Source organism: Microcaecilia unicolor, chromosome 2, assembly GCF_901765095.1.
Source record: "Microcaecilia unicolor chromosome 2, aMicUni1.1, whole genome shotgun sequence".
In the NCBI taxonomy this organism is placed as follows: domain Eukaryota; kingdom Metazoa; phylum Chordata; class Amphibia; order Gymnophiona; family Siphonopidae; genus Microcaecilia; species Microcaecilia unicolor.
Genome location: NC_044032.1, coordinates 615,418,892 through 615,433,841, shown reverse-complemented (window position 1 = coordinate 615,433,841; position 14,950 = coordinate 615,418,892). Strand labels below are relative to the sequence as shown.

The window sequence follows — 14,950 nt, the reverse complement described above, 5'->3', positions numbered from 1 at the left end:
TTTGGCAATTAAAATTCAATGCGAAGAAATGCAAAGCGATGCACTTAGGGAGTAAAAATCCACGGGAGACGTATGTGTTAGGCAGGGAGAGTCTGATAGGTACGGATGGGGAGAGGGATCTTGGGGTGATAGTATCTGAGGATTTGAAGGCGACGAAACAGTGTGACAAGGCGGTGGCCGTAGCTAGAAGATTGCTAGGCTGTATAGAGAGAGGTGTGACCAGCCGAAGAAAGGGGGTGTTGATGCCCCTGTATAAGTCGTTGGTGAGGCCCCACCTGGAGTATTGTGTTCAGTTCTGGAGGCCGTATCTTGTTAAGCATGTAAAAAGAATTGAAGCGATGCAAAGAAAAGCTACGAGAATGGTATGGGATTTGCGTTACAAGACGTACGAGGAGAGACTTGCGGACCTGAACATGTACACTCTGGAGGAAAGGAGAAACAGGGGTGATATGATACAGACGTTCAAATATTTGAAAGGTATTAATCTGCAAACGAACCTTTTCCGGAGATGCGAAGGCAGTAGAACGAGAGGACATGAAATGAGATTGAAGGGGGGCAGACTCAAGAAAAATGTCAGGAAGTATTTTTTCACGGAGAGAGTAGTGGATGCTTGGAATGCCCTCCTGCGGGAGGTGGTGAAAACGAAAACGGTAATGGAATTCAAACATGCGTGGGATAAACATAAAGGAATCCTGCTCAGAAGGAATGGATCCTAAGGAGCTTAGACGAGACTGGGTGGCAAAGCCGGTGGCGGGAGACGGAGATGGTGCTGGGCAGACTTATACGGTCTGTGCCAGAGCCGATGGTGGGAGGCGGGACTGATGGTTTGGAGGCGGGGATAGTGCTGGGCAGACTTATACGGTCTGTGCCAGAACCGGTGGTGGGAGGCGGGGCTGGTGGTTGGGAGGCGGGGATAGTGCTGGGCAGACTTATTCGGTCTGTGCCCGGTAAAGGACAGGTACAAATCAAGGTAAGGTATACACAAAAAGTAGCACATGTGAGTTTATCTTGTTGGGCAGACTGGATGGACTGCGCAGGTCTTTTTTCTGCCGTCATCTACTATGTTACCTGGGGACTGGAGGATGACCAATGAAAGACTAACTGAAAAAAAAAGGGGGTTCAAAAGGCAATTCCTTGAGTGGGCAAAACATAGCCATGTTGTGTGGCTGGAGGAAAGCTGGAGGAAGATTTCATGCATCTGCGCTGAATAAATTTTGTTTTATTTCACCACGTGGGTCTGCTTTTGTTTTCTACTGGTTACGTAGCTTGGGCAAGACTACTTGCTGGACAAGGAGTATGTATTGAGTGCTGAATATCTGCACTAGCCACTAAAGTCATAGCTGGCGATATTGTGGACAGTTCAAGGGGAACAGTCAGCACTTATGTGATTGAGTGCCCATATTCAGCACTTAACTGCCTAAGGGACCCTTTTACAAAAGTGCGCTAGTATTTTTAGCGCTGGAGAAATCCAACTGCATAAAGCACAGTCCTATCTTTGTCTGATTTCACTTATGGGTCCTTTTACTAAGGTGCCCTGAAAAATGGCCTGCACTGCTGTAGATGCGTGTATTGGACGCGTGCAGGTCCATTTTTCAGCGCACCTGCAAAAAAGGCCTTGTTTTTTGGCTGAAAAATGGATGTATGGTAAAATAAAAATTGGCACACGTCCATTTTGGGCCTGAGACCTTACCGCCACCCATTGACTTAGCAGTAATGCCTCACATGTTAACCGGGTGGTAATCGTCAGCATACGTACACTGCCGAGTACTGCCCGGTGAGCGCCGAACGCCAGAAAATTTCCAGTGCACATAGTGGACGCATGTAAAAAAATGAAATTACTGCCCGGGTCACACAGTAGCCGGGCAGTAGTTCCGAATTGGCGCTTTAGTAAAAGGGCTCCTTAAAGTGCTGCATATCATACTTAACTGGATAACAAATAGTCAGCCACACAAACCCAGGAATTCAGTGCCAGTGGCTAGACATGGCCCAGCATATTTGGACATAACACCAGCAGGAGCCAAATAAACGCTGACTGCCACCCTTACAGAATCAGGCCAGATCAAAACATTTGATGATTTTTAATTTTTCTTGTTTTCACTTACTTTCAGCTGAATGTTTATTCAGAAAATATCTTAAGTAATTCTTACTGTTATCAAACATTGATAAAATATTTTTTTTCCAAATTGTTTATCATCTTCTCAGGTATGTGCTCAGACATGTGTGCAGGAGGGAACTCTTGATGCGAAAGAAAAGCCTATGGACCTGAACCGTACTGAATTTCTTGAATAATCCCAGGATAGAGCTACCCTTCTTGTCACTTTGAAGTCTGAATAAGGGATGATTATGGTTATGAAGGCTTATGTTAAAAAGAAGAATTTATTATTTTGTGGTCAGAAACTTTGGGTGTTTCCTGATGTGGCTCGTTCCATTGAGCTGTGCCGGAAGCAATTCCATCAGTTGAGGTGAAACCTTGTGTTTCAGCATTAGGCACTTTAAAAAAGAAAGTTCCCTTGTAAATATTTGATAAAAATATCAAGATGCTCAGTTTATTTTCTTTGATTCTTTACAATTGAAGAAGTTGTAAAAAAAACATGTTTGCTGGGATTCAGCTTTTGCTCTTTTTGAGACGTTAGAGGCAGATGAGTGGGGATGGGTCTAATTGATGACAAATTGATATGTAAGCAGTTCTTACTCTTCTGATTATTTGCTGCTTTTTCTTTTCTCCATTCCTCTCTGTTGATGTGGGCTAATACAGACTTTGCAATAATTATTTATTATACATTTCTGTTTTCTCCTTATGTATTGATGAAGCCTTTTTCTTATTTACGTTTCCAGTGGCGTACCAAGAGGGGGGCGGTGGGGGCGGTCCGCCCCGGGTGCTCGCCGCTGGGGGGTGCCGCGCGCGCACCTGTGGGCTCCGACTTCGCGAACTTCGCTCGTTCGCTGCAGCTCCCTCTACCCCGGAACAGGTTACTTCCTCTTCCGGGGCAGAGGGAGCTGCAGCGAACGAGCGAAGTTCGCGAAGTCGGAGTCCACAGGCGCGCGCCACGGCACCCCCCCCCCAGCGGCGTGCACCCGGGGGGGGTGTCATTTCGCAGGCAGGGGGGAGGTGCGCTGCACCCGGGGGGGGGGGGGGCGCATCGGCGATCCGCCCCAGGTGCCATCCACGCTAGGAACGCCACTGTACGTTTCTATTTTGGAATATTTTCTAAAATTGTAGGTATACTTTGTACTGTTATTTGAATATTTTTACTGCTGTAATTGCCTATTGCTCATGTTTGATCTATTCTTACTGTATACCGCCTTGAGTGAATTCCTTCAAAAAGGCGGTAAATAAATCCTAATTTAAATAAATAAATAAATAAATAAAAATGATTTTAAAAAATAAAATAACCATTACAGTACACAATTTTCTTCCAAATGTAAAGAAAACTAGAAATTTACTCCACAGAAGTGAAGCAGCCACCGAAAATGCCTCGTCACTAAACCTCATGAGTTAACATCTCAACAACTGCTCACTTGCTCCTACAGTATGACCTAGCATCTCTCTCAAAAGCCTATTCTGTGGTTATCTAGGGCCCATTTCCTTAAGGGTCATAAACATTAAACGTAAGATCTTAAACTGATCTGTATATGAGATGAGGTATTGGAGGACTCAAGCCTCGAACAGGCACATGCCAAATTAGCCACCACAGGATGTATGACCTATAGCCTATACATGAGCCTAAACGGCAGATCCATGTATAGGCTATTTACAGTAATCCAGATGAGGGACAATTGGGGGCGTAAGGCTTAATTCTGAAGTTCAATTACTAAAATGGCATTTAGGATTAATCAGAAGCTATCTTCCTCCTATAACATGTATTATAATGCAAACAATTCCACTTTAAACAGAGTGGTGATCAGTGAACCTGGAATACACATTGTAGATACATCTGCAAAATAGTTAGGTACAATGATAAAACCCCTATTCCCTGTAAATATTCATTCACTGGCTTTAATAAGTTATATTACATTACCATGAAGTTATATTCCCTTCACACCTAAAAACAGGTTTGGAGTAGATTACAATTAAAAAAGTAACAAATAAATTGGGAGCTTACAAAATTGCCTTGAGAGACCTTCATAAAAAACACATATAAGTAAAATTAAATTAATCCAGACTAACCTGAAAGTACACATCTTCTAAATAAAGTTGCCTTAAGAAATTTGCAGAAAGGCACATCCTATATAATAATTTGCATCTCCAACGTTCTGAAGCTGACTGCCAGGAAGTTGAAGCCCGGTTCGTAATGTCTGAAGCCTTCCGGTGATGTCACTGTGTTGCCTGGGAAACCGCGACGCGTCTCATGCACGGGCAGACCCCTGAATAGAGAGCAGGGCCACTTTCAACACCTTATCCAGCGAGGTGAGTGAGCGATGACCTCCCACCCGCTTCCACCCGAGCGCGCTGGGACCAGCCTGTGTGGGTTCATTGTGCCCGTTTAGGGGGTGGGGAAAGTTGGAAGGGGATTGGTTAGAAATGACAACGAATGTCGCCACCCTCATTGGTGGAAGGACTCGAGCGGACTGTAATGAATAGCGCGCTCATTGGCTACGCGCTGAGCAGGAGCGACAGGGAGTCGCTTTCGGGGAGTTCCTGCAGCGGCGTAGCGGATCCCAGCGGCAGCATCAGCTGTGGTTTGGCGGGGGACTTCCGGATCAGACTGAGCGCCTGGAGCCAGCAATACCAGGTACAGAGCTGATGTGTGCCCGCAGAGTTGCAGGCACGTGCGCGACGAGAGGAGGGGAGGGGCGGCGGAGGGAGGAGGGGAGGAGGGGAAGGAAGGGGGAGGGGGCGGAGGAGGAGCGGCGGGTCCTGGAACTCAAAGGGGAGGGGTGCCTGGAACTCGGAGTAAAGGGAGGGAGGCAGGTAGGGGGGCGTGGAACTCGGAGGGAAGGAGGCATGTAGGGGGCATGGAACTCGGAGGGGAGGGGGCCTGGAATTCAGAGGACAGATGGAGGGAGGTAGGGAGGGGGCCCTGGAACCTTGCTAGCACCCGTTTCCTTTCTGTTGGAAACGGGCCTCTTTTACTAGTATTGAGATAAAGAAATTACAGAAGATGGCAAGGAATTCCAAGTTTTTGTTGCCCGATAGAACAGAGCTGTAAAAGTTTTCTTTGGGGGTCTTTTACTAAGCCACAGTAGCATTTTTAGCTTGTGGTGGAAATCAGCTGGCGGTAAACATCGAGATGACCATTATATTTCTATGGGTGCCTCAGCATTTACTGCCAGCTGATTTCTACCACTGCTTAGTAAAAGACCCCTTTAGACCATAATCCTTTATATGATGGAAAGGATAATCTTAGGTTATTAAGAGTATCACATTTAGAGGCCAACGTATTAATCATAGAACACACGTATTCCGGAACTAGGCCCTTAAAAATGTTAAACACAAAACAGAGTTTAAAAAGTATTCGAGCTTCCATATATAACAAAGGAGAAACGCTGTCAAATTTTCTCAAACCACATATGAGACGAATGGCCATATTCAAAGGAGTTCTTAATTTTCTAAGTAGATGTTAACAATCAAGATATATGATATTACAGTAATCAAGTTTTGCTAGAATTAGAGCTTGTACTAGCACCTTAAATGTTTCTTAGGTAAAATATTTCCAAACGTGTTTTTAAGTTATTTATCAGCCAGAAGCAGTTAGCACTGCCGTCACTGCAAAAAAGCTGATAACAGCAATAGTGCCCCATACGTGCACCTTACAGGTCCACCTAGAGCAGCAACAGAATGGCCTCAGACGTCAAGGCGAGGTACGTTCACAAGACTCATCACACACATCTCAGGCTACTGGAGAAAATTCAAGTTCTTACCTAGAAGAGCGGTGCTCTGGTTTATTTCTTTCTGAGCGCTCTGTGAAAAGAGAACAATTTTGTGTTAGCTAATAAAATGGATAATGCCATTCAGCAATAATGAGAGAAAAAACAACTTTATTGCTAAATGTTAATAAAAGCACATGCCTTTCCATTGAAGATTTTAGGTCTATACATTGACTAATGGTGAAGACACAGTCAGAGCCATTTATTCAAGTACTAATGTGCTGCATGCGAATTGGCCAGTCTGAAAATTTCTATCCTCTGCTCAGCTAGAAGTATGCAAAGCCTTCCACAGCATGTGTACTTTCAGTCACATGGGGGGGGGGGGGGCAGGGAAAACAGTCCTGCCTACATGGAGAGGGCAGGGTTGGAAAAGACATACACAAATCTCTAACCCATTTTTGGTGTCTTTTAAAGGTGCAAACTCTGCGGATAATTGGTGCCTGTGGGCAATTTTCATAGAGAAATGACCCACACAGCTTCTTTTTAAAAATACCTAGAAAGTATTCACACACTGTAGATATGTGGGCTGAAAAATCAGCTCCTGGGAAATGCAACTCTTGAATAAGTAACTACCAGCCATTTCTGCAAAGCCCAAAGGAAATCGTAGATTTTGGAGCAGACACCCATACGATCTTGAAGCTCATGCAGAAGAGCGTCTATACCTTTTTTTGATGTTGGACTAGTGTAAAAAGAATCAACATAAAACCAGAGAGGGCCAAATCAAAGGTTAGCTGACACAATAAAAGCTGAGCCACCTAAGGAAATTCAAAATGCAGCCCATGCACCACTGAATGAGAAAAAGTGTGAGCAATCAACTAGTGTTCTTTCAACCACTCCATACTGCTCTTGGAAGAATGTCGTGCACTTATTTTGGACTTTCTAATCCAGACCCAATTAAAAAAAAAAAGTGTCATCGCCTCCAAAAATACAACTAGTAGCATGCTACACAATCACTTGAAGCTCTTTAGGTCAAATTACCCTCTAATACAGTGGTTCCCAAACCTAACACTAACAGGGCAATTCTATAATTTGGCACCTTAATGCCACTTGCTGAGTACCAATTCTATAATGGCATCTTGGCGCCAAGATTCTGTTATAAAACAATATTGGAAGTTGGCATCAATGCGCCTATATTTAGGCAAGACTGCTTACGTTACGCATTCCAGGTTACACCAGCCATAAATAAGTACATAAGTAATGCCACACTGGGAAAAGACCAAGGGTCCATCGAGCCCAGCATCCTGTCCACGACAGCGGCCAATCCAGGCCAAGGGCACCTGGCAAGCTTCCCAAACGTACAAACATTCTATACATGTTATTCCTGGAATTGTGGATTTTTCCCAAGTCCATTTAGTAGTGGTTTATGGACTTGTCCTTTAGGAAACCGTCTAACCCCTTTTTAAACTCTGTCAAGCTAACCGCTTTCACCACGTTCTCTGGCAACAAATTCCAGAGTTTAATTACGCGTTGGGTGAAGAAAACCTTTCTCCGATTTGTTTTAAATTTACTACACTATAGTTTCATCGCATGCCCCCTAGTCCTAGTATTTTTGGAAAGCGTGAACAGACGCTTTACATCCACCTGTTCCACTCCATTCATTATTTTATATACCTCTATCATGTCTCCCCTCAGCCGTCTCTTCTCCAAGCTGAATAGCCCTAGCCTCCTTAGTCTTTCTTCATAGGGAAGTCGTCCCATCCCCGCTATCATTTTAGTCGCCCTTCGCTGCACCTTTTCCAATTCTACTATATCGTTCTTGAGATACTGCGACCAGAACTGAACACAATACTCAAGGTGCGGTCGCACCATGGAGCGATACAACGGCATTATAACATCCTCACACCTGTTTTCCATACCTTTCCTAATAATACCCTGCATTCTATTCGCTTTCCGAGCCGCAGCAGCACACGAGCAGAAGGTTTCAGTGTATTATCGACAACACACCCAGATCCCTTTCTTGGTCTGTAACTCCTAACGTGGAACTTTGCATGATGCAGCTATAATTCGGGTTCTTTTTTCACACATGCATCACCTTGCACTTGCTCACATTAAACGTCATCTGCCATTTAGCCGCCCAGTCTCCCAATCTCGTAAGATCCTTCTGTTATTTTTCACAATCCTGTCGCAAGTTAACGACTTTGAATAGCTTTAATGTCATCAGCAAATTTAATTACCTCACTAGTTACTCCCATCTCTAAATCATTTATAAATATATTAAAAAGCAGCGGTCCTAGCACAGACCCCTGAGGAACCCCACTAACTACCCTTCTCCATTGCGAATACTGCCATTTAGCCCCACTCTCTGTTTCCTATCCTTCAACCAATTTTTAATCCACAATAGGACTTTTCCTCCTATCCCATGACCTTCCAATTTCCTCTGTAGCAATGCACTTCACATAACCCTATAGTAGTCTGTAAATTATGCATATAAGATGGTGCCACTTTCACTGCCCTTAGTCCTCTGCCAGACTGTCATCCGAGAGCCATATGTGAGAGCAACTGCACAGCCTACCAGCTAGAACTCAACAGGGCTCTTGCCAAACTCATATACTTTAGCTCGCCAATGGGTCCAGCTACATTATAGCACCTCCTGCCCTTAAGGCAAATTTGTATGTAAGGTTTTACTCCAAGGAAATCATATATCATAAATGACAGCAGATGGAGACCTGTATGGTCCATCCAGTCTACCCAACAAAGTGGCCAGAGTTGTACCTGTCGTTCCATGCAGGTTACACCTCTACCACTACCCTCTACATGAAATAGGCATGTGCCCTAGCTTTGCATGGATTTGATTGTCCACAGCCTATCTAGGCTGTGGACTATCAAATGATACAAATCCACACAAAACTAAGGCACATGCCCCCATACCTAGTATATACAAGAAAGAAAGAAAGAAAGAAAGAAAGAAAGAAAGAAATAGGAAAAGGACCTTAAGTGCACTTTACAAAAGCAAGATACTCTCTTCTACAACACAATAATGTTAAATACTAATAAATCAAAAGTACTTTTCAACAGACAGTTGCAGCACCGCTATTATCCAAATAAAAATATTTCATTTTCATGCATAGAAATTCATATCTCCAATTCTCATCTCTAGACTCTAACGCTATTGAGCAACACTGAGAGCATTTCAGGGAATGCTGCCTCAGGGATTCGTACCATATTAATTCAACATAACATCTTTTCAAAAGACAAATCACTAAAAAAAAAAAATCACTATTTCCATGAATCACAGATTCAGCACAAGTACCCTATAATTGTTGCTCATGATGTATCCTTTTTCATACAGCATGGACGCCATCAAGATGTTCAAAACAAACTATTCCTTAAAAACAAAGGGTCAAATAAGGCTGGTCGCCTTCTGGCCATAAAGCTACGAAGGCAGAAGGTAGATCGTACAATCACACAGATACGCGATGGGGAGGGAGGCCTGATACGTACCTCAGAGGAAATTCGTAAACGTTTTAGGGATTTTTACCAAGCTTTGTATGATCAGGAGATACACCCTGCCGAGGACTCTGTGGAGGAGTACCTGGCGGACAGTGACCTCTCACCATTGACTTTCCAACAGCAGGCCCAACTAGACAGTCCTGTTACACCCTTAGAAATACAGGAAGCTATTCATGGCTTGCCATCTTGTAAGTCCCCAGGTTTGGATGGGCTCCCAAATGAATTCTACAAGATGTTTGCTAAAGAATTGGCACCACTATTAGCAGACTTATTCAATCTGGTAGGAAGGGGGGAGATACTGCCTCAATCTATGAAAGAGGCATGGATAGCGGTCTTGCCTAAGCCGGACAAAGACCACTCTGAATGTGGCTCCTACAGGCCTATTTCAGTATTGAACTCTGATGTCAAAATTTTGGCCAAAGTTTTGGCCAATAGGTTGGCCCCGGTGCTTCCAGTACTAATTCACCCTGATCAGGTGGGCTTTGTTGCGCACCGTAAGGCTATGGATAATATTAGAAGAGTATTAGACCTTATCTATTTGGCTAAGCGAAGCCAGCGGCCATTATGTCTTCTCAGTTTAGATGCCGAAAAGGCTTTTGATAGGGTACATTGGCCATTTATGTATAAGACACTAGAGGTGTTAGGGTTTGGGAATCGGTTCAGAGGCTGGATACAAGCATTTTATGAATCTCCAAGGGCATGTGTGAGAGTCAATGGGGGCAATTCGGGGCTATTTGCTCTTCACAGAGGAACTCGGCAGGGCTGCCCTTTGTCTCCCTTATTATTCGCAATGGTAATGGAACCTCTTGCATCTCGGATACGGTCAGAACCTGGTATTTTTGGGCTGGCCATAGAAGGTAGGGCACACAAGTTGGCGCTGTTTGCGGACGACGTTTTGCTGTTCATTACACGACCACTAACATCGTTTCCTAACCTTCTGTGCACTATTGAAGAATATTCAGCGGTGTCTGGGTTTAAGGTCAATATGAACAAATCGGAAGCCCTTAACATTACACTGCCGGCTCTGGACTTGGAATCTTTAAAGACTTCCTTTCCATTTCGGTGGGCTTCTAAGTATATACGATACCTGGGGGTTAATTTGACCTCTGAAGCATCGGAACTTTTTCAAGCTAACTACAAAAGACTAGGACGGGACATTGTGGCAGACCTAGAACGCTGGGGGGACATGGTGTTTTCATGGTTTAGACGGGTAGCAATAGTTAAAATGAACGTGTTGCCTCGTTTGCTCTACCTCTTCCAAGCGCTGCCTGTATTAATGCCCAGACGATATCTAACAACGCTGCAGGATAAAATAATGCGGTTCGTTTGGGCAGGAAAGCGACCATGTTTATCGCGTACTTTACTATATCAAGATAAACGAAAGGGGGGGCTGGGGGTCCCTAACCTCATGTGGTACTATAGGGCGGCCCAAGGGAAAGTAGCGATTGAGTGGTACCAAGAATACCCAGACAGGCAATGGGTCCAACTGGAGCAATACTCTTTGGGGCATACACCTCTGGGAGCGTTAATGTGGACCCCTAAACCTTTTAGGGTATTGGGGGTGGGTGAATGTCCTTCCATTGGGGTAACCCTCTACTATTGGGATAGTCTCTTCCCTCAGAAGAAATGCATTCTCACTAGTTTATCTCCAATAGCATATAATCCACTTTTTATGCCTGGAACTACACCGGGGATATTTACTCGATGGTATGCTATAGGTCTAAGGAAGTGGGGCCAAATGTTTGAAGCAGAGCAAATACTCTCATTCCAAAGTTTGCAATCACAATATCCAGAATTGGAGGAAGATACTTACGCATACCTCCAGCTAACCCACTTTCTCAAAACAAAGGCAGTGAGAGAGGTCATAAAACGGGAGAGGTCTAGTCTGGAGGATATCTGTGAGGGGACTGAGTCCTCTGGTGGATTGATCAGCCGATTATATAAATGCATTAGTGCACAGGTTCCTCGATATTGCCTCCATAGAAAGAGCTGGAATAGCGAGCTGGGAATGGCCCTGGGGGAAAAGGACTGGGAAAGGATTGAAAAGGGGGCAGGAGGCGTGTCGGTACATGTACCGTTAAAAGAGAATGCAATAAAAGTATTGTTCCGCTGGTACCTCACTCCGGCACGCCTCCAAAGAATATATCCAGCAGGCTCAGGAATGTGTTGGAGAGGATGTGGTCAAAAAGGAACAATGGGACATATGTGGTGGACATGTGGCAAAATTAAAGCGTATTGGAAAACAGTACATGGTAGACTGCAGAGATGGGTAGGAAATACCTTTAGGTGGACTCCAGAAATGTTTCTGTTCTCTGTTAAAGTAGGAGGGTTAACACATAGCCAACAGATTCTGGTGAGACTGGCGACCGGAGTAGCTAGACAGGTCTTGGCTGCTTATTGGAAGCAGAAGGGTGTACCCTCCATTGAGAGATGGATTTCAAAGTTAAAATATGTTTGTGAAATGGAAAGGTTACTAGCAGAACGAAAACGCAAGCTGAATCAATGGCAAGCTGTTTGGGGTACCTTCTTGGAACAATATCCATAATGGAAGGAGAAGGATATCTAGATCCTGTGGACAGGAGAACATTGAGCCATACTCATGCAGGGGGTGGGGGGAGGGATGGGAGGGGGGGAGGCAAGGGGAATTAATACCTCTAAAACTTTAAAAATGTTGAAGTTCAATTGTTCAATATTGTTGTATGCAAAATGATAGTACCATGTATAATGCAGAAAGGAACTGTATTATTTTATTCTTATTGAAAACATTTTGTTAGGATGGAAGGCTGTGTTGCTTTTTGTGTTGAATTTAACATTCAATAAAGACTTCTTGAAATATAAAAAAAACAAAAAAAACAAAGGGTCAGATAGAGAGAAGATACTGCAAAACCACTTTACAACACTACAATGAAATAAAAATGAGCTGTTAAAAGTTTTGGTCGCAGTCTAGGCCACAAGCCAGGGTGTCCCCAACTAAATAGCTCCATTTGATAGCTTGTGTGGTAAACTGGGTGAGGAGCCATCACAAACATAGCCAGAGCACAATTTAAAAGTAAACAAAACTAATTGTGTGGTTCAAAAAGGAAAAACACACAGAAGCCTGTTCATCTCAGAGGTGGTTAACTCAGGATTATAAAGTATCTTGGAATTCAATAGCAACAAAAGAAGGTCTGGTTCTTACCAGTCCACAGTAGAATACACAGTTTGCAAGGTAAAAGTTTTACTGCAAGGCTACCCTTTTGGTTCTTCAAAGGCGAGTACTCTGGAGGTCTGCTTCTTCCAGCCCTGGACTTTTATTTCCCCAGGCTGAACTACACCCTGGGCTGAGCTTCCTAGGCCTATAACCCTTGAAGTGGCCCCGTGAGCGAGTGTGCTTAAGGGGCACTAGTATCATTCTACACACTCTTGTCTCACTACAACAAACTGTAAAGGGGAGAAGAGAACTGCTCGGTGGCTTGGTATTGTTGCCATGTGGAGGATTCTGCTGGTGGCTTGGTATTGTTGCCATGTGGAGGATTCTGCTGCCTGAACCAGACAGGGCTGGGCTCGCTATGAAGGAGGTTAGATGCTGGACCTAGGTCAATAGGGTTCTAAAACCATCCTGGTGTATTGTCCCCAACTGAGATCTCTTGTTATAATGAGTCAACACTAAAATAGGGTATCACAAATTTAATTATAATTATACTCACATCTATGTTTTAACTCAAAAATAATTATTCATTAACTGTAAATCTTCACATTGAATCCTAAAATTATTCCTTAAAATTGAAATTTTAAGGAATCATTTTAGAATTGTTATACCGAGTGAGATAAGTAGGGCTTTTTTGAGGGAGTATTTGGGGGTACTGAGTACCGGCACCTTTTCCATTGTCTGCTAAAATTGACCCATGGACCCCATGTTTTACTGAAAGAGCTCAGGCTCTACACACCAATTCTGCCTTGTCATACATTCTGTGACTGGTTGCAGTGGGCCTGGCTATTGTGGGCTGGGTCCCTCAGTGATCACCCCATTCCTGAAGGGTGGCCTGTCATTTGAGTACCGGCACCTTTTTCACTAGAAAAAACACACTGGAGATAAGTGAACTGGAAGCATGTCTAACACTAGCCCTGGAGGGACCAGAAGGTGGCACAGGACCACCAGGCTGGACTCTGTAACTCCTGTCTTCTCTATGTAGTTTCCAGCATTAACAGAAACCATTGCATAAGGAGTAGAGTTGCCTCGGTGTGTCCTACAGTCAGCCCTAATTCTAAATGAACTAGAAGTCTCCCTCCCCACCACCCATCCAAAAAAAAATTTTTTTTTTCAGGAGAAAACTGCCATGTCAAAAAAGGGAAGGCCAGAAAGCTGTTTTCCTAATACTGCTGCAGACAACCCTCCCATGAAAAATGGATTCAAGATGAGAAAAAAAAGTACACTTGTGGCCCTAATAATTTGATTAAAATATAATTTCTGGACTGTTTGGTACACATGGATCCTTCCTTACAATGTGCAAACTGTTACATGGGCAGAGAACAGATCTGGCAGAAGCTGCCAAACTATAAGCGATAGCCGAGATGAACACTTTTCCTTCTCCCTACTCTGGTCCAGGCTAATTTTTGGCAAATAATATTTATCAGTCTCTATTATATTATTTCTAATTTGTTCAATAGTTTATAAAATGAGACGTATTTACAAACAGATGGAACACAAACTGAGCAACAGAAAAATAAGCAATGAAGTAAATACGCCATAGTGTAAAGAGTGCAAGGAGACCCAGATGAGATGAATTTTCAGTTAGTACAGGGGAAAAACATCTGAAACAGGAGAGAGAGGATGACCCAGGTTTTCAGGTGAAAAAAAAAAAAAAGGAGAAAAACACTTTCACCAACAGTGACCAGACTGGGAAAACACCAGAAAAAGAGACAGGGTCCAAGAGGTGTGAAAATGGATAGGAGCTAGACAGAGATAAACATTGCGATAAATGGCATTATTTCTTACAAGTTTCAAATTTGAGCTAGTCCCCTGTAAGTGCAAGTTAAGAAAACAAAAGAGATCTGGTTAGTATGCTACAAGAATGTGCCTTTTCAGACAAAGAACTCTCTTCCTGAAGAGTAATGCCTGATAAATGGACCTACATAAGAACATAAGAGTAGCCATACTGGGTCAGACCAATGGTCCAACTAGCCCAGTATCCTGTTTTCCAAACAGTGGCCAAGCCAGGTCACAAGTACCTGGAAGAAACCCAAATCGTGGCAACACTCCATACCACAAATCCCAGGGCAAGCAATTGCTTCCCATGTCTGTCTCAATAGCAGACTATGGACTTTTCCTCCAGGAATCTGTTCAAAACTTTTTAAAACCCAGATACGCTAAATGCTGCTACCATAGCCTCCGGCAAAGAGTTCCAGAGCTTAACTACTCGTTGAGTGAAAAAATATTTCCTCCTATTTGTTTTAAACATATGTCCATGTAACTTCCTCAAGTGTCCCCTAGTCTTTGTACTTTTGGAAAGTAAAAAAAAAAAATTGATTTACTTCTACTTATTCTACACCACTCAGGATTTTGTGGAGCTCAATCATATCTCCCTTCATCCATCTCTTTTCCAGGCTGAAGAGCCCTAACCTCTTGGTTTTAGGCGTATAGCTACACAGCATA

The 14,950-nt window shown here is 43.6% G+C and overlaps 1 protein-coding gene across 3 annotated transcripts in view; it reads right to left on the bottom strand.

Annotated features, from left to right (window-relative positions):
- Positions 1-14,950, bottom strand: part of SH3D19 (SH3 domain containing 19) — a 250,244-nt gene that overhangs the window by 191,141 nt on the left and 44,153 nt on the right. For 2 of the 3 annotated variants that reach the window (XM_030191649.1, XM_030191650.1), the window contains exon 2: positions 5,863-5,902. In XM_030191649.1, coding sequence (XP_030047509.1) covers positions 5,863-5,902 — 40 coding nt within the window. Of the gene's footprint in view, positions 1-5,862; positions 5,903-14,950 lie in introns of those variants that run through there. The other variant, XM_030191655.1, reaches the window with a different exon arrangement.